General features: G+C 45.0%; 1 protein-coding gene across 2 annotated transcripts in view; it reads left to right on the top strand.

Moving 5' to 3' along the window:
• Window positions 1-21,946, top strand: part of BMP7 (bone morphogenetic protein 7) — a 74,490-nt gene extending 52,544 nt beyond the window's left edge. The window contains exons 2-7 of one of the 2 annotated variants that reach the window (XM_033153598.1): window positions 3,570-3,762; window positions 10,910-11,058; window positions 15,096-15,308; window positions 16,236-16,312; window positions 18,495-18,605; window positions 20,845-21,946. In XM_033153598.1, the coding sequence (XP_033009489.1) occupies window positions 3,570-3,762; window positions 10,910-11,058; window positions 15,096-15,308; window positions 16,236-16,312; window positions 18,495-18,605; window positions 20,845-20,994 (893 nt within the window). In that variant the 3' untranslated portion in view covers window positions 20,995-21,946. The remainder of the gene's footprint in view (window positions 1-3,569; window positions 3,763-10,909; window positions 11,059-15,095; window positions 15,309-16,235; window positions 16,313-18,494; window positions 18,606-20,844) is intronic. The other variant, XM_033153599.1, reaches the window with a different exon arrangement.
• Window positions 21,947-22,576: the final 630 nt, after the last annotated feature.

Here is a 22,576-nt window from a genome sequence, read left to right as displayed (position 1 = left end):
TGTTGCTTATTCACAAATGAAACCTGCCCTGCTTCTAGAAATGTGCAATTAAAAGATGGGAATAGGTTTACTTTTCTGTTGTTGTTTTTTTCCTGTTATCTGGGGCAGCAGGGTGATCAGTTTTGAAGCCAACAAAAAATAATTCGCAATTTGGTCTAGTTCCAGTTTGGCTGCAGTTTGATACAGGGCTCTTCCCCTGCTCCCCTGCAATATTAAGGAGCACGACGGGCATTTACAGGAAACAGAAAAGCTGTTCATGTTCAGTTGGTCTTCCATCTCTGCACAATGCAGGTTACTCATGTTCCAAGTTGAGGTGGAGAGACTGGCTCATCCATGTACACTTCTGCCTCTACGGTGAGACTAGATCATACCCTTATTAGGGTTTTTTGTTTTTTTTAATGCCACCATTCCTAAAAACAGGAGTAAGGCTTGGGAAGCATTTCTAGCAACTGGGATTCAGAAGCAGACTGTCTCCGACAGTGGAGATAGAACCTAGCCATTGGGGTTAGTGGCTTGGTTTGAGAGCAACCCGTCTGATAGACTTCAAACAAGGACAGTAATTTATAATCACACCTTTGAAAGGACTGTTGAAAGTGGCACTGGGATGAGGGAGGGTCGGAGATCTCAGTGGCGATGCCCAGGCAATGACCTGGTGGTGCCAGAGACTCGCAGCCACATTTCAGACACGGCTCCACAGCTGTGGCCGAGGTTGTGCCGGGATGGATGGGAAGAGAGGTGTATCAGCCCAGCAACAAGGCACTGTGGTTAGAGTGTGTAAACCTCATCAAGCACAGCTTGGAGGAAGAACAATTGCATTCTCCGTAGCAAACAAGTAACAAGTACACCCAGTTAACAGGAAAAAGACTGCATGGAATGGCGCAGCCATAGACCTCTGACCTTTTGCTTTTTAAGTCTAATTTTGCACATCCATGGATGAAGGAAGCACATGTTGGCCATATTCTTTCCCTTTGTTTTTGTCATGCGAGCCATTGCGGCCTTTTAGGCTGTTCTGCATTTGCTGCTGTTTTTAATTCAGTTTAATGGCATGATATTTTGTTGGGTTTTATGATTTAACTGTTAGCTGCCTTGGTGGGACGGGTGGGGGGCAGTCTATTTTTGCAGCGGAAAGGCTGATTAGAAATATTTTAATAAAGAAAAAATGTTTGGTGTTTTTTTTTTGCAGATGCAGAGAAAACAAAAGGTGGTGGTGATTTACGGGGTGGGGGGACAGTGAAAATGCAAACTAGTTATTATGGGAGGGAGAAAGTGATATTTACTGTATATAGGGGTGCAACATGAAGAGAAGGGCTGTAGCTCAGTGGCAGAGCATCAGCTTTGGGTGCAGAAGTTCCCAGATTCAATTGCTCACACTTCCAACTGGGGCTGGGAGAGACCCCTGCCTGAAACCCCGTAGAGCTGCTGCCAGTCAGTGTAGACAGTACTAAGCTAGATGGACCAATGGGCTGACTGTGTATAAGGCAGCTTCCTGTGTTCTTATGAAGGTTCTCAGAAGCAGACTGCACAATCAAGAGGCAGAAACAACAAGATCCAAGAAACGATATGAAGTGAACTGTAAGGGTTGTAACTGAGAGGTGTTGGTGCCATCCTACGGCATGTTTACATAATGGTTAATTTAGCCTTGAATAAATGAGTCCATCTAGCTCTTCATCAGAGAGTCGGATGCCCGCAATAAGCTTTTATTCTGTGCAAGTATCCTTTGCAGAGGATGGGAACTAGACAGCCACAGAGCCAACGTCAGATGATTCAAAGGTATTACTAAGATCTGTAATGTGCCCTTCAAATTTACCACCGCTGATGGGTGACTCAAATATTATAGGGCCATTGGGAGCATCGGACCCTGGTACATGAGTCACACAGAGGTCACGCAGCTCAGCCCTCAGACAGGCTCATTAGGCATATATTTCTGTTTGTAATTCTTACTCAAATGCACCTGGAGCCATTAATGTGCATGTGGATGAAGCTAACAAGCAAACTCAGTCCAGACAGGCTGGAAGTGCTGATGGTCCTTGAGTCATTTGACTTTGGAGGCTGTGTTTGGCCTGCTGTTGACGGGGTTGCGCTCAATTTCACAGCCCGGGAGAGCTGTTTAGGTGCAGCCCTGGGGCTGCACCTGTGCCCAGAGGTGCTTTTTATCAACTCTGGTTGGTGCTCCAGCTCTGCCCCCTCCTGGGTAAAAAGCAACCTGGTCATACATTGATACCTGTGCCTTGGCAACATCTAAGTTGGATTCTTTTGTTTGGGTGTCTGCTTACGTGAAAAGGTGGGGATCTCTGCCCTCTGTGTCACTATGCCTGTTGCTCTCAGTGAGTTGAACATAAAGAGAGTCGGTTGGAGTAAGCCAATGACCCACTCAGCCCAGCACCAGATGCCACTGGAAAACCCACAAGCTGGACACAAGCTCAAGAGCCCTGTGGTTTCCTGCAACTGGTATTCAGAAGCATTACTGACTCCAAATGTGGGAGCAGAGCAGAGCCATCAAGTAGCCTTTGATAGCCCTCCTCCATGAATTGGTCTAGTCCTCTTTTAAAGTCATCTAGGTTGGTGGAGAAAATTGAAGTGGGCAACTTCCTCTAATCACCCTCCAGGGTTCTAAATAGTATGGGGAGCCCCCACAAGTAGAGGAGGCTCCCTGCTTCAGGCGTCACCCTGCAACTTGTGGAGGGTGATGGGCACAGTGGCATGGGCAGGATCCAGCTTGACATGTTCATCCCTGCCCTCTGTTCCTTTGTGTAGTCTTCACATATGAGCATAAGGCTGCCTATGGGTGGTAGACCGGTTGTTTACTATATTCCCATGTACTGAATGTATCTCACTGGTGCTTAAAGAGTTGTGCTGACTTCTATGCATGCTGGAGAGCAGCGTTCCCATCGTTCTACGCACTTTTTGTGACAGGGGATTTCATTAATGCAAGCAGTTTCTGAGCTCTGGGAGCCGTACTGCACCTAAGATTTCAGATTAAAACTGCCACTGCAGGACCTTTTTCTGCCTCCCCACTTCCAGCCACTCTTTGAGGACTGGAGAAGGGACCCTCATAAGAATATTATGGTGGCAGGCAGGGGAAGTAAGGCTTCGTTGTTGTTGTTTCTGCAGTCTTCAGATGAAGACTGAACCATGTGAAAAATGAATATAATACTCATTTTCATTACATTCATTTTCAGCTTTGTATTCTTGCTATTAAAAAAAAGTGTGCCTAGAAATTCTGTTGTGGTGCCTCTAACCTAGGTTTAAGGTGCCATTTAGCTCCTAGCTTTCATATCTCAGTTTTTTAACGCTGCTGGGGAGCTGGAGTGCACACTCTTCGTACAGCCAGCATGTCTGTACACCAGATGTGCAACCTCTTAAATATTTTTCTGCAAGAGTAGTGGGTCTCTATACTGTTGGTAGAATCCCTACCCCACCACCCCCTACTGTGCCCTCCCCTCTCCCCCATTCTCTGTGTCCACGTTCAGACGTATACCACTCTGCTCATATAGAAGCAGGATGCTTTTATGGTTCATCCAAAAAGCGTAAGTGCCATTAAGTGTGCATTTTTTTATTTTTTTTTGCAGTGGAGCATGACAAAGAGTTCTATCACCAGCGCAGCCATCGCCGCGAGTTCCGGTTTGACCTCTCCAGAATCCCCGAGGGTGAAACAGTGACGGCTGCTGAGTTTCGGATTTACAAAGACTATATCCGAGAACGCTTTGATAATGAAACATTCCAGATCAGTGTCTACCAGGTCCTCCAGGAACACCCAGGAAGGTGAGTGACTGAGGAAAGACCCCAGCCTGAGCTGGGGGATGAAAAGGCAAGAGCCAATAAATGCACGAGTGGCTGGAACAACTGAGTGGCATCTCATACCACAGTGCTCATATCTGAATGTGCAAACTCATCCTTTTCAGACTGTCGGTGGTTGAGAAGACGCGAAGCAATACGAAAGCTCTGTCTGTGATGGTTGTTGACCCACAATGGCTGTTTCACATGCACAAACTATCCCTTGATGTGGCTGCTGAGAAGCATACACAGGGTGGACTCAGCCTTGGTCTAAGAATCAAGGATTGACATATTTCGATGTTCGTTGTGCCAGGCAGAAAGATTAGAATAGAAAGATTTTGATTATTTGAAATGCGAAGAGAGAAATATAACATGCAGAGGAATTCCTGGGCTAGCCTGTGCAAAAAACGACCAAGACATTAATAAACAAATGAGGGCGATTGGCAATGCAGGAGAAATTGTCCTTCCCCACTGCCCTGAGGTATGAACAGAGACTGGGGATTTGGAAGGTTGCTAGGGTAACTGGGTGTGAGCTGACAGGAAGAGTGTTTTTAACTAGGGGTGCTAGGAAGAAGAAGGGAGAAAAGAGAGAAAGAGAGCTCCATCTTGGGCAGGCTGGCTGAAGGTAGGCTAGGAGAGATGCCTTGGACTTGAGTGAACAGTAAGACTGATGAATGGCTCTGTTTTCACGGGTGTCTGACTTGATCCAACTGCACAGACACTGCTGTTATATCTTATAGCTGAGCACTTCAAGAGGACTCATTAGGCCAAATACTAGAAATACCCCCTCGAGACCTAGTTCACCCAAAGCCTTTCCATGCACAAATTTGCACCAGGCTTGGTTGGAGGCTCGGAAAGCGTGGGCTGGATCCTGACTCCAATCTTGCCAGTTGCCCAACGCTGCTCCGAAACGGGGCCCGGAACCTTCCTTCCCCTGTGACTTAATGTGGCTTTCGTATGGCGTAACTTGATTGATTGGCATGCCCTTTGATTTCATTTTGCGTTGCGCCTTCTGCATTTAGGAAACCGAATGAATAACAAATCGAGCCGGTGCTTTGTTTGGTTGGTGTTTTTCTTGACTAAAAAGGCATGATGGAAGAAGTGAGTTGTTTAGCTTGGAAGGAGTTTCGTGATCGCGGATGCTCGTCTTCCAACACTCTGTCCCACTCTTTGGCGGCTAGAGCAGGGAGCGCTAATCCATTATTGCTGTAGAGTAAAATTATTGGTCACCAGGGTAGGAAAGTTCCAAAAGTGTGTGCATATGGCAAGGAGGACTCCCTTTGATCTCCCTTGCTGAGGGTTTCCCCCTCCAGGCCTGCTGTTTGCCCAGGACTATAACTAACTACAGGAAAACAAACGCATTATACAATTTCCCAGGCGGACTCACGGCGTGCAGTGACATGCGTTATGTCGGCATGGGAGCTTTTCTTTCTCAAAGGCTGCAATTTCCTCCCCTGTGTAAGTTTAATAATAAAAGCAGTAGCTTTCAAGAAGTGGCTGCTTTACTCCCCGTTCCCTGTCCCCCCCCTTTAAACTTTCGTGAATCGTGGTTTGTGGGCGAAGGAGATGAGTCAAGCAGCAAAGGAAGCATGAAAGCCTTTCACCTCTGGAAATTCCACATCAGATGCTGGTGTTTGAGTCCAAGAGCAATGCTTTCTCATCCCTGCTTCCTGTGGGAGTCCTTCGGTCAGATGTTGGTTATGACTTGAAAGCCCCAGGAAGCATTTCAGTGGCAGAAACCTGGCTAACAAGTTGTGTGGTCTCCTTGATGCAAACCAGTAGAGGGAGGCCTCAAAAGCATTGTCTGTTCCCCAGGCTGGCCTTTTATAAGGGGAAAAGGGAAGTCTGCGGCCTGGACTTACAAAGTGTGTCTCAAGCAACCTCAAAAGGTGCCTGATACTCTGTTTGCAGCAGAGTGTGTATATATATATATATATATATATATATATATATATATATATATATATATAAACAAAAACACATAAAAATTATAATCAGAGACCACCAACTAACTATTCCTCTGCTCTGCATAGCTCAGTTGGTTAGAACGTGGTACTGGTAACTTCAAGGTTGCAGGTTTGATTCCCATATGGGACAGTTGCATATTCCCACATTGCAGGGGGTTGGGCTAGGATCCTTAGGGTCCCTCCCAGCTCTACAATTCTAAGATTCTAGGACTGCTCTCCTCCTCTGTATTCTTCTGTAGGTCTTTATATTCTTCTGTTTGTTCATTGCTGGTTTGGCACCATATCTCTTTCTTTCTCTCTTGCATTTTCATGCTTTTTAAAAATCTTCTGCCACTTTATGGGACCCTGCCAATTATTTTTTGTTCGTGTTATTCCGTTTCTTTCTCTCAAATGCTTTAAAACTCATTTATTTCATTTTGGGCAATTCAGCTCGCTGATTTCTAATTCTGTTTCACCTCCACCTCTTCTAGTTTAATTTTTAAAGCCCTCTGGAGGTGTTGATGCCACGTCAAAGTGATTTTTCTGGGATTCTAGAGCATGCAGGGAACCTCCACGAGTGCAGGGGGATATCCCTGCTCCATGCAATCATCCTGCAACTCCTGGAGAATGATGCAAATGTGTGTGGAGCTAACACAATCCCATTCCCCTTTTATGTGATTATTTCTTTAATGATTTTACTCATTCATTTATTTGTTGCCTGCCTGGCCTTTACCATAAGGTTCCAGGGTGTTGGCATGAGCAACAGTTTCGAAATATAGCATTTAAAAAGTTAAAAGCGTACGATGCATCCTCAAGAGTAGCGGATGGCAATGGTGTGTCAGCAGTGCTCAGTTGACAACCTCACAGCTGTGTTGCTCCTGCTGATTACGGAGAAAGTGAAGGCGGGGAGGATAAAGAGCCTAGCACGGTGCAAACACTGTCAGCGGAGTAAATCCAGGGCTCCTACCAGTGTGTTTGCACTGTGCTAACCTTACCCCTCTCCTTCCTGGTGCTCCTTCCTGAAGCAGTGCTGACCCTCCATGCAGTCTCCTATTGGCCCTAAAATTCGAATCTCAAGTATTGTAGGCCAGATGCAAAGTTTTTTTTTTTTACTATGTTGGAATCTTAGTCTGTTGGGCAGGTTCTGTTTTTGTTCCGAGCCTATTTTTTATTCAGTTTTTAGGCCTAAGAGGTACACATTTAAATAGCTAAATAATTAAACTATTAAATAAGAGGTATGCGTTTATAACTCTTTTCAGATAGTTATTGTCTCCCCAAGTGGCTCACCACATTTACTACTACTACTACTACTACTACTACTACTTATTTATTTACTAGCCCTTCAGCCAAAGATTCCAGAGTGGGTAACGTAATATTAAAACACAATAGCAAAAACAGTTCAAAACAACTTAACAGTCACAAAAAAAGATGGGCCCTTAAAATAGACACCTCTTGTCAAAAGCCAGGGCAAAGAGATGCGTCTTCAGCACATGTCAGAAGCTGTATCAATAATAAACAGGCAAAACCCACAGTGGAAGAGGAACGTCAGAAAAAAAAAATGTAGAGGAGGGAGATTCAGCTCTTTGAAGCCGGAACAAAGTGACGAGCTACAAACATTTATTATTCAGTCAGACTGATCTCCCCTTGTGGGTTGTTCTTCCCTGAGTAGCAGTTGGTCCCATCATTCAGGAAACGGTAAGATCGGACCAGTAAACCCGAAGGAGCGTCTCCACCCCCATCGTTCAGCCCGGACACTGAGGTCCAGCGCCGAGGGCCTTCTGGTGGTTCCCTCACTACGAGAAGCAAAGCTACAGGGAACCAGGCAGAGGGCCTTCTCGGTAGTGGCGCCCGCCCTGTGGAACGCCCTCCCATCACAGGTCAAGCAACTAAACAACTACCTGACTTTTATAAAATGTCTGAAGGTAGCCCTGTTTAGGGAAGTTTTTAATGTTTGATGTTTTACCGTGTTTTTAATATTCTGTTGGGAGCCGCCCAGAGTGGCCGAGGAGGCCTGGCCAGATGGGCAGGATAAATATTATTATTAGTGAGGCCCTGTTTCTTTGGCTGGTGCGTGGGGCCAGAGTGTCCTTTCTCGTTGCTTCTTCAGTCCCCTAGCAACTGGCATTTGGAGCAGAGTTATTTCTGGCAGGGGGGCATGGAAGCAAGCCACAGGAACGGGATCGGGGGGGGGGGCTCCCCATTGCCACAATGTTATCCCAGAAAGACTGGGAGTTCCACCCTCCAATGGCCTATTGGCAGAGCATCTGCTTTGAATGTAGAAGGTCCCAGGCTCAAATGTAGAAGGTCCCAGGTAGGGCTGGGAGAGACCTGGGTCTGAAAACCTGGGGAGCTGCTGCCAGTCAGTGGTCCAACAGCTTCCTGGCTTCCTAAGGCTGTCTCATGAACACACAGCTGGTCTCATCTTTGCCTCTGTTGGAATGATCGCAAAGTAATTAGTTACACAAATATCTATGCAAAGTGTGCACAAGATGTTTGGCAAGATGATACACGAGAGTCAGCAAAACAGACCGAAATTGAAGGTGCCGTGTTTGCATATCCAATTACCAAGCTTGCACAAACAGCCACAATATCTATGCTAGTAGTATAAACATAGATGTTGTGGTTGTTTGTGCAAGATTGGCATATATTAGCAGTATATTTACCGTATATGGAACCTTTTATAGTTGGACCAGACGTCTGAAAGTAAGTGCATGTGGTTGTGTGTTCACAGGTTGCATTGTTGCTCTCTCTCTCTCCCGTTCAGCCCCTGAGATGCTCAGATTATTAGCAGGGGTGACGTTTCTCCTCTATATCATCCTATGATTAACTTGTCTTTGCAAATGCACTCCTGTAAATGGTAAAAGTTGCAATTCAACCGCCGAACGTGTTTTATTTCTCATGATCATATTGCAGTATCACAGTGTGCGTGTTTGCAAGACAGGAAAAGCTCTTGTAGGAACCATAGATAAAAGAATGAAGGTGAAATGCCACCTTCTAGTGACATTTCCCCATAAAAAAGGGTTGTATATTATGATTACATATTATGATGACTTCATTTATGCATTGCTTCTTATGAAGCATCTCAAAGCACTTTCCCAGTACAATTACAACATATATAAAAACTGCGTATATAAAAAATTAAAAAGAATTGCACATGCTAAAAAACAGTTAAAACAATTAGGCAACAACTGATTTACGCCCATGCATGCGCGCATTGCGGCAACCCGGAAGTGGCCAGAAAAGCTGGAATAGGAGGGGCTGAGCAGCCTTATGTGCCCTCTGCCATCATGTGCAATGACCCAGAATGCAGCCCCCCCCAAAAAAAAATTTGGGGGTTGCCTGTGCACATAGATATAGATATAATTTCAAATTTCCTACAGATTCTAACTAGAATATACCGTATTTACTTGAATCCAATGCTCCCCCTTTTTAGCCAAATTTCGTTGTGAGAATTAAGGTGCGCATTAGATTCGATGGCACATTTACATTCGCCAGCAAATACTTTTTTGGGTTTCAAGGTTCTGAATAATTAAGGTGCGCGTTAGATTCGATGGGACATTAGACTCAAGTAAATACTGTCCTTCTCTAACTATTGAAAAAGGAAGGTCTTCAACAGATGCCATAATAAGGCAACAGAGATGTCGCCTCCTGCCTGAGTTGTATCATGAGGGAGTTTCATAGGGGAGGTGCTGCCACACTGATGGCCCGATTCCGACATCATGTGGAATGGACCTCCTGGTAAGATGGTGCCTTCCAGATGCCCTTTCTTGCAGAGTGCAGCGATTGGCTCAGTGTACAAGGGGTGAGATGGTCCTTTATGCTGGTGCATAAATTGAGCAATGGACATCACTTGATAACTTTCAGATGAGCTCCCTCCTTCCTTAGTTGTGAAGTATTGTTTTCTGAAGGGCTGTTGGTTGATATGAAACCTCCGTTTGCAGTATTTGTTCTGTGGAATGCAACAGAACAACATGCAACAGGATGTCACTGAAACATTACAATTATGAAGCACCCTGAAGTGGGGCTAGGTTTGAAGACTGCTTGGAAGCCATTATTTATCTGGGGCACATGTGAACAGTTCTCAGCATCTTCTCCCCCCACCCTGCTCACTTAAAATCTAAACAGCATGAGGAAAGTGTATGCCAGGGACATCCACTCCCAAGAGACTGTGATCCACTCACAGAATGAAAAACTGGCAGTGATCTACCCATTTGGGGGGGGGCAGGTCAAAGTTGTTGACCTTTTTTAGGGGGTTCAGGTGAACTCCGTCTTCCGCTCTTGAAATCATGCACGGATAAAGCAAAGAGGGAGGGGGCCAACTGCTCCTTTTCACCCACGGTCGACTTGTAACAACCAGGGGTCGACCAGTTGGACACCCCTGCTTTAGGCTATCATGTCTTAAAATATTTACAAGTGTCCCAGTAAAAATAATTTTCAAGTAAAGCTCTGCGTTTGTTTGAATAAAGCAAATGTGCGGTTTGAATGTTGCATTCAAATGAAACAATAGTTTCTGTCAGTTCTATATAATTTGTTTACTTACAGTGCAGTCCTATAGATCTCTATTCGGAAGTAAGCCCCATTGTGTTCACTGGGACTTACCCCAAGAAAGAATTGCAGCCCTAGTATTCTTTTAAAATCTTTGTGCTATGTATTCTCTCTCGGCCAGCCTGTGTATGTGTGTGTTTTGTCTGCATCAGTTAGAGAATTGGTGTGATTGCTGCCTGCCTGGGTTTTTTTGGCTGATTGCAATGTGTGGTATTGCTTGGCTGCTGCCTGAAGTGTTGTGGTCCAGAGTACCTCAGTATAAAGACAGGCTTGGCTGTAAGCAGCGGAGTCGACACCAAAGTGTGTGGTTTCTTCCCATAAATTATAAACGTTCGCAGTTTTTTGGAGGGATAAAAGTCATAAATGCATTTTTGGTTTTTTATTTCATTTGCCCATTCCATCTCTTTGGTGCTACCCTGTAGGTCAGAGATTACCCAATGTTAATTACTCAACTTCCCCTTAACCCCAGTAAGCATGGGAAGTGGTCAGGGACTTACATCTAGAGGGCATCCTGTCGACTATTCCTGCTGTATATCCATGGTTTATCCATGGTTGCTTTTAGTATTGTTTTAATGTAGTAATATGTCTTAATCATCCTCAAAAATCCTAATGATTTTCTCTCCTTTTTCTTTATCTCTCTCTAGGGATTCAGATTTGTTCTTGCTCGACACTCGGACAATTTGGGCCGCGGAAGAAGGCTGGCTAGTGTTTGATATTACAGCAACTAGTAATCACTGGGTGGTCAACCCACAACACAACCTCGGATTGCAGCTATCAGTGGAAAGCATAGATGGTATGTTTCAGAAAAGTCATCACTGACAAATCTCCATTTTGGCTTCATCCTGCAGTTTATGGCTAGTTGTTTTTAGAAATGGCGACGTTTTCCTATCCCAACCCTCCATTCTTGCTGCCCCTCTGATTTGTTCATCTTTCCTGCCTCCTGTACATGGGCCAGATTAATAACGGAGCTCTACTGGAGCAGCTCCACAGGAACCAGATAGTTTCAAAGACTGTCACTTCGGCATTCATTTGCTTTTGAAAAAAGGATGGCGCTGTCCCTCGTGATTGCTGATAAGAGTTTGGATGGACCCAGCCTACTGAAGTCTTAGAAGTAGTTTTCCATGCTTTATATAGGCCTCTGCTGCTTTCCTATGACTATTACTTCTTGTCCTTCTAGTGTCCACTTGACACCTACCATCCTTATATATATTTCCCCTTCCATCCAGCATTATGGTCCTTCCCTTTTGATGCTTCCTTCAGCAGCTTCTTGGAATACTTCCAAAGGCATTGGGTGGAATTTAGCATCACGCTCTGCCAATCGTCTGTGCAAACATTCCGGATAGTCAGACGGAACAACGCCTTCTCCCTGCGCACTGTTCTCCTGACCCACCCAAGAGCCATCTTTTTGCAGTGGGGGTGGGCGCAGGTGGAAGAGAGGGGAGGAAACCCCATTGCTCAGGTGTTGCCCTGACACAGGGCGTCTGCTGATGGAGCTGGTTAGGCGACTCCTACCCACTGTCCCGCAGCAGGTAATAATCCCAGCAGAACGAGGGTTCTGATGGGCAAGGGACCAGCAGTAAGCAGAGTCAGTGGGCACAAAGCAGGGTCAAGCGAGACCAGGCTGAGCAGTTCCACATCCTGGTGGGGTTTAAGACTGGGTAGCTCTATGGGAATGTTGGTTTAGTGACAGGTAACCTTGGACTGAGCCTCCCATGGACGAGCTGGGGGCAATGATCTGGACCAATTGACATTTCTATAATATTTTATGTCTTTAAAATATGAGCTAATTCTGAGCTGTAGCTACAGGGGTGCTACCCAGGTTTTTGTTTTTGTGTGTGTGTACACAAATGTATGTTGGGGGGGGGGGTTACCAAGCTGGGTCTTTGGCCACTTAGGTATTTAAAAATCCCAACACAGTAGTATATTCAAGGCCAGCACCAGACTCAAGTGGTAACATCCTTGAATCCTCAGAGGGAATGCATCCTCAGGCTGAATTTTTCTTCCAGGTGCAACAGAACTCCCAACCAACAAACTTAATCCATTTCATCAGGGGTGGCTTCTGTTTATTCACCCTAACCAGCTCCAAAGTGATCCCCCAGACACAGGTTCATAGCTCCCATTGCCTCTCTAGCATTTACTGATTTAAATGTGAAACAGAACAACACGATGGTGACATCTTGGCCCCAAACCCTGGACCCATTTCTGGTTTTTTTGTTTTGTTTTTGGCAACATTCAGAACACCCTGTCCCCAGCCCTCTGGAGAGCATAATGCAATCACCAGAAACAGACTTCCCTTTTTCCAAACCAAGCAAGAATGAAAACCAGGAGGAACAAGGAGATCCATTATATGGGTAGTAGCTTAGCCGAGGAACAGATGGAATGCATGGCATTGACACGGCCTTTGGTGTCCATCCCAGTTGTCCCATGGAGACCTTGGTCAGCCCAAGCAGAGTTGTTTTGAAGTGTTGTTTGAAACGATAATGAAATACATTAGTTCATATTTAATAGCAATCTCGATTCCTTTGTATCAGCGCCAGCGAGATCCAGCAACGATAGGGAAGGAAAGGGAATTTTAAAGGCTCTTTGTTTACTCTTAGAAAGTTTGGATAAAGTGAAGCAATGCGAGAGAGGCTGAAGTAATTTTTTAGCCTGGGGCATTCTGTCATCTTCTAAGCACTCTTAATTCTTTCCTCCCTGACAATATGTTGGAGCAGCAGCTGACTTCTCGGAGCTTACTTGGGTTTCTTACTTATTACGGGTTCACATCCTGTTTGTCTCATTGCAGAGGAAAGGAGAGCAGAGCTATCCTTCAGCCTGAACCTCTGTGCATTTGCTTGGCACTAAGTCTCGTTGAGTTTAATGGGACTCGCTCCCAAGGAACTGTGCATCAAATTATATAGCCTTCAAGGTGCTGAAGCCTAAGGAGAGTCATTTGAGAATATGGTTGTCTCTTTACATTTAGTTGTGGGACATCAGTATCGGTTTTTAAGTCCTAAAGAACCAGAGTTTGGTTGTTGTTGTTTAAATAATGCAACCATTTGAGCATACGAATAGCCATGCAGGATCAGTCCCAAAACACATTTAGTTCGGTATCCTGTTCTCCTATAACTGGCAGCCAATAGGAAGATTCTAAATTGACCCAGCCTGCTGTAAATACCATATTTTCCAGCGTATAAGACGACTGGGCGTATAAGACGACCCCCAACTTTTCCAGTTAAAATATAGAATTTGAGATATACTCGACCGCAGATTCTCCACCCGGCGTATAAGACGACCCCCAACTTTTGAGAAGATTTTCCTGGATTAAAAAGTAGTCTTATACGCCAGAATACACACTTTGAATTTGCCTAGGCGAGAGCAGGTCAAAAGAGCAGTGATCCCATTTCTTCTGGCATCTTACTTAAAAGTCGACCCATTGAAATGAATGAACATGGCTAAGTTAGGTCCATTAATTTCAATGGATCTGCTCTGAGTAAAACATAGTGGACTACCACCATATATTTGTTTAGACTTCTGTCGCACCTTTCCTCAATGAGCTCCAAGTGGCACACATGGTTCTTTGAGGTAGGCTAGCCTGAGAGGGTGAATGACTGGTTCACGGCTACCCCAGTGAGCTTCATGGCAGAGTGGTGATAATCCCTGGTCTTGCGTGTCCTGGTTCAACACACTAACCACTGTACCACACTGCCTTTAGGCTGTAGCATCGAGAGCAATCAACCCTGGCTTGTGGGAACACACAAATCTGAATAGCCAGGCATAGTCCAGCTTGCACACTGAAGTACAAAAGTTGGTGTCAGTAAGCAAAATATCTTGGTAAGACTAACACCATTTCTTGCCCTCAAGCCCAATCTATCCAGAATGGCATTGGACTTTATTTAAGATGAGACGTTTTTGTTTTAAGCCAATAACCTTCCAGTGAGAATTTAGTGTTCCACTGAGCCTAGTTTTTATGGTTCCTTTTTACAGGATCACATCAAATTCTAAGCTGCTGAACTCAAAGAAACCTCTCTTAAAAGCAAAAAGCAAAATAAATACTGCAAATAAATAATAATAATAAAAAACCCAGGGGAGTCTAATATTGAAGTTGACCTAGCATAACGTAACATTTGCTTCAGTTTGGGCACCGTGGCATATAACACAAAATTTGTTGTGGTGAAGCATTGCTTGCGAGAAAAGCTGCATTAATTTCAGGGCCCAGTTTTTTTATCCTAAACCTAGTTTGAAAGGCTTTGGGAGCAAACCCCCAAGAAAAAAAAACCCTGTAACCACTGACTTGTGGGGGACATCTTTCAGAGAAGAAAGGGCAAAGGAGTAAACCCTACACAAATCCAGAGTAGAGCCCCTAAGATGGTTGGATGGTACCTTGCATTCCACCTTCTTGCAACTTCTGTAGCCAGGATGGTGCCAAACATATTGCTCTGCTTTCCTTTGGACCACATCAACAAGGCTGAGAGAGGGGTCTTGTGATCTGGGCAGCCCAGGAACTCCATATCCACAGGCTTGCACCCTGGGGTGGTTATTTGGTGCTGCAGATGCAGTGCAGGGGGCAGCAGTTAGGAGTTACCGGTCTCTGCAGCCACAGCAGGCGCTGGGATTCTTCAGCAGCTTGACTTCACCCCTGGAGGCTCACTCCGTTGTCTCTTGAGGCAAATGGATGTCGATGACAAGTTTTTAAGTTAGCCTCAACGTGCGTCTGGAAAAGCCATGGGAAGTTTAGTTTGTGGGTTTGCAGGTCCGACTATTTGTCTTCCTGCTACTCCTGGTGCAAACGGGAAGCAGGTAACACTCCGCTTCAGAGCTAATGAGTCTGTCCGTCCCCCATCTCCTTAGGGCAAAGCATCAACCCCAAGTTAGCTGGTCTTATTGGAAGACACGGCCCGCAAAACAAGCAGCCATTCACCGTGGTTTTCTTCAAAGCCACAGAGGTGCATCTCCGCAGCATCCGTTCCACAGGAGGCAAACAGCGGAACCAGAACCGGTCGAAGACGCCAAAGAACCAAGAAGCCTTTCGGGTGTCAAACCTCGGAGGTATGCGGGCATTAGGTGTGTGCTTTCCATAAAGCTAACGCTGGTGGGGAATGCTGTTTAAAAGCTGGAACAATTTCTGTTTCAGGGAGTGAATGCTGGCTGGGGCAATACAGGCCAGCAGCCAGGGTGGAAGATGGGTGGAGCAGGAGTTCTACTGGCTGGGTGGGACCCCACCAATGGCACCTCTGCCCATCCACAAGTTTGCCGCATTGTGTGCCGCAGAACCACCAAGCCATAACATGGCCGTGGTTCCCAACTCTGAGCCCGGGCACCAAACTATATGGAGAAATAGGCACCGCATGTTGTGTGTGATTTTACAACCACCTACCAGAGAGGAGAAGCCTGACTGAGGCTAAAGTGTGAGTGTGTTTTGCCTTTGCCCAGTTAATGAACAAGTAGCCATAGGCAAAAGCACTTGAATAAATACAGGTTAGGGTTGTGTAAACACAGAAGCATTGTTTACTTTTCTGAGGTTTTGCCCTGGTTTGAGTGAGATGGCATAGCTGATTTTGCAAATACCTATGTGGATCAGAGGTAACAATAATTTATTTCTGGGGACTTCCTTGATTTTTCACGGGAAACAATAGGCTGCTTAAAATGTTGATTAACAAAGTTTCCTATTGTTGAAGCTTATAATACATTAAGTCATCAAGGGGAATGGCCTCTTGTTTCACCCCTCGCAATACTGCCAACAGCTTTTCCTCGCACAGAGTTTGAGGCAGAATTTTGATCCTGCCCCCAACTCAAATTTTGATATGTGCCCCCTCAAATGAAAGTCTGGCGTTAAAATGTTCGTTTAAGTCACTGGTGAGGGTGATAGAAAGTGCCCTTAACTGGGTGTTGCATTCACTAAAATTGCAGTGTAGTGTGCTGCTGGTCAATCTCAGCTAAAATGGTAATTTTTTCTCTCTCCTTTTCCTACTCAACACTTTTCAAACTCAGAAAACAGCAGCACTGACCAGAGACAAGCTTGCAAGAAACATGAGCTCTATGTCAGCTTCAGGGATCTTGGCTGGCAGGTAATGTGATTTCTGTGCTTGGAATCAGAGGTTTGTGGTGCCTTTTTAGTCCTCTGTTGCTATCGTGCTAGTAATGCGAATCCCATGACCCATTTTCCAAGTTCTGACCCTTAAGAGAAGAGCAGGGCCTAAGCCCATCCTGGCAGTTGCTGCAAACTTCTAATGTACAGTAATACCTCCATGAACGTCCACCTCGTCTAGCGTCCATTCCGGTGAACGTCCGAGGCAAACCCGGAAGTACCAGAACGGGTTTCTTCCGGGTTTGCCACTTGCACATGTGCTTTGCCCTGCATCCTTACGGCTAGCGACCAAGGCTCCGTAACGGATCCCGGTCGCAAAACAAGGTACCACTGTATGTCTGCAAAGTCATAACAACCGGAGGGATTTTTTTGGGGGGGGGGGATATTATTGATTGGTCATCAGTCCTGCAGGTTTGCAACTCCTCAGGATCATACTCTCAACTTAGTTTGTTGAACTCTAATTTGGCTGCGCCCATCTAAATGTCTGCTGGTTTAATGATGAACGAATGCCCTCACCCAAATCAGCCACAGTTTGATCAGCCCTGCATACTGAATCTTGAAAAATGTGAAGTGGTTGCTTAATGCCAGTGGGGCACATGCCTCAAATGCAGTTGTTTTCCAATATCACAAAAGATTACCTGTGTAGGTTAATAAATTTGTGCTCTTAGTGGGGTGCCCCAAACACTCCCCCGCCCCCCGCTCCTCTTCATAGCCATCCTCAAAGACTTCAGGGCATTGCTAGTGGTTTACTGAGAGTGATGGCAGATGCAGCATTGAAACAGCAGTCACCAGATGCCTGCCAGGGAGCCCAAAAGCCAAGTCTGCCTCCCCTATTGGCCATCAGCAAGGGGTATTCACTAGTCCTAAAGATGGAAGCTCCACCTAGTTATTGGCTCCAACAGCCTTCCAGAATGTGGCCATTTGGTTCCTTCACCAAGTATCTGGAACTTGATTCCCTTGCACCACCAAAAATACCCAGCTGCAAAGCGAGAGATACAGTGAAAAATGGTTCTTGATAAGCAGCAGGTGTGGGAAAACTTTCCACTGGAGGGCCATATTTCCTCCTGGGCAACCTTCCTAGGGCTGCTCACATGCCACTTAGGGGCAGTGCCATAGGCAGAAGAGGGCGGAGCAATCCATGTAAATTTTGCCTTAGTACAGTAGGGTAGCTTTTGCACCCTCCTCTCTATCTTCCATCCAGAGAGGCCAGAACCATTATCAGGATATAAGGACGCATTCCAGCAAGGTAAAAACCAGCCAGGCAATAAGATGCGAAGCAGGGCCAAAGGAGAACTGTGGCCTGGGGCAAGGGTATGGTGCGAGGGGAAGTCACAAGCATCAGATGCAAAGGCCTGTAGGGCTGCATTTGACCTCTAGGTCTGAGGCCCTGCACCCCTGATCTGCAGCAGAATAGTCACAAAATCCTTCAATAGCTGCACTTGCATGCAGCAGTCAACCAGACTTTCTTATAGGGAATTATAGTAAAGTACAAGCTGCTTGTTGGCGCGTGCTACCCAGTTCCTCCTGCTCTGCTTCTCCCCTGGTGTGAGCAGGATCAAGAAGATTCGGCTTTGTGTTACATCCAAACCAAGTATCTGAAGAAGTGTGCATGCACACGACAGCTCATACCAAGAACAAACTTAGTTGGTCTCTAAGGTGCTACTGGAAAGAATTTTTTATTTTATTTTGTTTTGACTATGGCAGACCAACACGGCTACCCACCTGTAACTAGTCCAAACCAAGGATTGTGTTTTTCCTGCTCGCTGACAAGACACAGTCAGCTTGTCAACCACAAACCATGGATTTAGATTGTTGGTTGTTATTGCTCGTTAGGGAGCAACAAACCGTGCAGCCTAGTTCAGACGTAACACAAAGCCGAGGCTTCCTGGTTTGTTGTTCATCCCCCTCATGCCAAGGGAGGAGCGATCAGGCAGGATGCATTGCTCTTTCCTGATAAACCATGGCTAGCACACTGCTTGTTCCTGATAAACCATGATTAGCCGGAAAGTCTGGCTTATCATTATGTGCAAATGCCTCCATGGTGTAGCCAGAGGTTGGGATGGCTCAGCTGAAGCCACTGCTGTGAACATCTACTCTTGAGTAAATGTCAAATGTACTGTGGAGTGTTTTACTAAATCTTCTCTTCCTCTGATGTAACCCAGGACTGGATCATTGCTCCAGAAGGTTATGCTGCATATTACTGCGAGGGCGAGTGTGCCTTTCCATTGAACTCTTACATGAATGCAACAAACCATGCTATTGTACAAACACTGGTAAGCTCATCCTGATGCCCTTTTTGAACAGCTTGACTTAATCCGATCAGCGTCATTCTGTATTTATTTATTTTTGAATCGTGTGAGGTGTTAGTCATTGTGGATTTTAACAGGGTAAAATAACCTCTAGATATTATGCTGGGTATTATTTGCACCCGTTTTGAGATTCGCTCAATTTGGGTAGGGGCACTTTGAGGGAATCCTGAAATGGGGAGAAGAAGGTGGTGCAAATACAGTCATACCTCAGGTTATGACCTCTTCAGGTTGCATTTTTTCATGTTAAGAACACGACAAACCCGGAAGTGTTTACTTCTAGGTTTTGTCATATGCGCAGAAGCGCTCCATCGTGCTTTCACACATGCGCAGAAGCGGCACTCTGGTTGCTGACTTTTCTGGGTGCGAACGGCACCACGGAACGGATCGTGTCCGCAACCAGAGGTACCACTATAACTTTGTGCTGTTTTGAGAAAGGGAGGGGAGTGGGCTTACAAAGACAGAGGGAGGGCTTCATTGTGTTCACATTGCCACTTCCTTCTTTCTCCTGGGCAAGGGCCAGTAACTGTCAGGAGATAGAGCTTGATATTTAAGGCAGGATGTTGCTGTTACTCCTGTAGGGTTACAGATTGGGCAGAGCATCAAGGAGTGTGCTGGGCTCCTTGATGTTGCAAGTGGAGAAGCCTGGGCTGGCCATTCCCAGCAGTGGTACTTCACTGAGCCTTTTGGGCTTGCCGATCAGAAAGTCGGCGGTTCAAATCCCCATGATGGAGTGAGCCCCCGTTGCTCTGTTCCAGCTTCTGCCAACCTAGCAGCTCAAAAGCACACCAATGCAAGTAGATAAATAGGTACCACTGCAGCGGGAAGACAAACGGCGTTTCCGTGCACTCTGGTTTCCGTCACAATGTTCCGTTGCGCCAGAAGCGGTTTAGTCATGCTGGCCACACGACCCGGAAAGCTGTCTGTGGACAAACACTGGCTCCCTCAGCCTGAAAGCGAGATGAGCACCACAACCTCATAGTCGCCTTTGACTGGATTTAACTGTCCAGGGGTCCTGTAACTTTATCTTTACCTTTTACTCAGCAAGCGGCTGAGCCCATTTTTAATTTTCAGTGGATTGCACCCATTGTGTGCACAAGTTGCTTCCCGGTCAGAGGAAATCAAGAAGAATTAGTAGTAGCAGGTGCCCAAACTAGATGTATTAGCTGCTCATCAGAAGAAAACTTTCAGAGGATATGAAGTACTTAAAAGCCTCCATAAAAATCAGCCAGAGAGAACGTAATACTATTTGTGTGTGTGTGTGATCTCATTAAAAGATTAATCATATAAAGTGGTCACATAAAAGAAATAGCTTATTAAAATAACTGTTAAAATAAATAGTTGTTTCCCATGGACACACAGACATATATTTAACTCCACCCAAGTTTCACTTTCCTTTTCCTCCATAAATATTTTTTTTTGTTCGTTTGCTTGTTTTAATAAGAGCTCTCCAACACCATGTTCTGATAGTGAGAAAAGGCAAAAAGAACTCTGTAATCCCAGTGGAAGAATGCAGTGCACAGTTGAACTGCAAAGCCATACCTATAACTGTTCAAAACCCCAAGCTCAAAATGCAGTTGCATCCTTCAAATTGCATGCGTGTAGTTGCAAAATGCATGAGCACCTTTTGCATATTTGCAAGGACCACATCTGCCTCTCTGCTGAGCCTTTTCTGCCCATGCTTTGATCTTCTTGCAGAGGAAGGAACTATAATTGCATGCTTTGCACAACATCAAAGGCCATTTTCCCTCTCAGCTGCTCCTCACTGGTGTTCAGGAGGCAAACCTAATGCAAAATTCAAATACCTTGTTAAGTGATGATGCTGTGTCTCTCACTTGAAACTTGAACGGGAACGGCTGTGGTGCAGACTTTCTCTGTCTTTCTCCTTGTGAAAGATATGAAAATGGAAGAAAATGGTAGCGATGCTGTTGGTTAACAACAGGAATGGGAAGCAGATATTGTTGGACTGCATTCCCCCATCATCTTGACCATTGGCCTTGTTGCATTAAAGTTCAACAATATCTGGTGAGCTACATCTTCCCCATCTCTGCATTAAAATACCCAGGTTCTCAAGTTTGGGTTAATAGGAAGGAGTCTATAGGAAATGCTTTTGTGTTAACACCTATCAAAACATTTTGTAATGGCAGCCGTAGAAGAAAGGATGTGACTACCTTGATGTCTTGCAACTTTTTTTTTGTCCCAACAGGTTCACTTTATAAACCCAGATACAGTGCCGAAGCCTTGCTGTGCCCCAACGCAGCTCAACGCCATCTCCGTCCTCTATTTTGACGACAGCTCCAATGTCATTCTGAAGAAATACCGGAACATGGTGGTACGAGCCTGTGGCTGCCATTAAACATTCAAATCAGGAAAGCCGCATGCAGCTTGCAGAACGTGTGGGTTGTGTGTGATGTTGTCTTATAACATGTGCTGTTAGAAAGAAAAGAAACCCTTCTTTGAAAACATGCCGCAGTTCTTAGGAATACCGTTTCTGAAGTGGCCAAAGAAAAGAAACGTAGACAGAAGCGGCACCTTGAACAGTTCTGGCTTCCAAATAAGCATCATTCTGCAAACTGATGCACAAGGAAAACAAGGACCGAGGATCAGTTTTGTAAACAGGTCCGTACTTCTGTAAGGCAAGCAAAACTTGTCCAAAAGTGCTTTGTCAAGGGGGAAATGAACCTTTTTAAACAACAACTAAAAGCCATCTGTAGTGAGAAACATGCTTGTGTGTGTGATTGTGTGTCTGTTGTGTGTGGGGAGGGCGCAGGTTTGTAAAAGTTACTTTTAGAGGAATGAATTGTTTGAACTGAAATGAGTGAATTCAGCTGCCTGAATGAAAAAGTGATTCTGTTAAAATTACTGTGGGTGTGTAAATCCTGACTTTTTATTTTCATGTATCTTTTCTATCTTCCCATAACATTTTACATATTTGGAACATTTCACCACCAAAGCGGTACTGCAATTCTTGCAAAGCAGATCCCAATTGTTGGTGTGTGTATGTGTGTGTGTGTGTGTGAGAGAGAGAGAGAGAGAGAGAGAGATTCACAGCTGTGCATCATGTTCCCCAATCAAAAGCACAGCCAGCAATAGAAATCTAGGAATGGTTGTGGCTTATTTCTACATCATGTTCCCATCCTAACACACCGACAGCCATATAAACTGCACACGTATCTGATTCACTGTCATGTATCTCCAGTGCAGTTGACTTAATTGTGTGACACCTTGCACAATTAAGCCACTACAGAATTCCTATTTTTATATTTTAAAAATTTGCTGTAAACCAACAATAAAATCTGCAAAACTGGTTCCTTTTCATAACATTTAGCCACAACAACAAATGAGCAGTTTTTACTCTAGGAACAGAAAATCATTGTCATTCTCCGCATCCTTAAACTTTCTTTCATTTGATTTACTTCCATCTCCATAGGCAATAGGAAACCTTAGGCCTCCAATACAGTGGACCTCTTTTGGTGTCTGGAAGGGATGTGCTTGTCACAAGGATTTTATTTTCCTGAGCAGCATCCTCTCTCTGATTTCAAGGTTCTGTAGTGCTGGTTTGAATCTTCCCCAGATCTGGCATGGCAGGGGGGTACTACAGCATGTATCCAGCAGCATCCCACGGAAAAATATTATTGATAATTTTTAATATTTCTTGTAAACTGCTTTGAGGTTTCATTATCATTCAGTGGCATATGAATTGTGCTAAATGAATAAATAAACACTGGGCAGAGTTCTATATCTTACCGATATGGATGAGGAAATGGACAGGATCCTTATCAAATTGGGAAGGTCTGCAACGTCGTAAAGGACAGGTCATACATTCAGAAATATGACTTGTGGGACAGAATTAAATTCAGAAGAACCCATTTGGTGACAAACTGGATAGGCATCAGGGATTTTAGATTTTAAGAAAGATTTAGGAACTACAGTTGATG

Source organism: Lacerta agilis, chromosome 6 (genome assembly GCF_009819535.1).
Source record: "Lacerta agilis isolate rLacAgi1 chromosome 6, rLacAgi1.pri, whole genome shotgun sequence".
Taxonomy (NCBI): Eukaryota; Metazoa; Chordata; class Lepidosauria; order Squamata; family Lacertidae; genus Lacerta; species Lacerta agilis.
The sequence above is the reverse complement of the archived record's forward strand: the minus strand, read 5'-3'. Positions and strand labels throughout refer to the sequence as shown.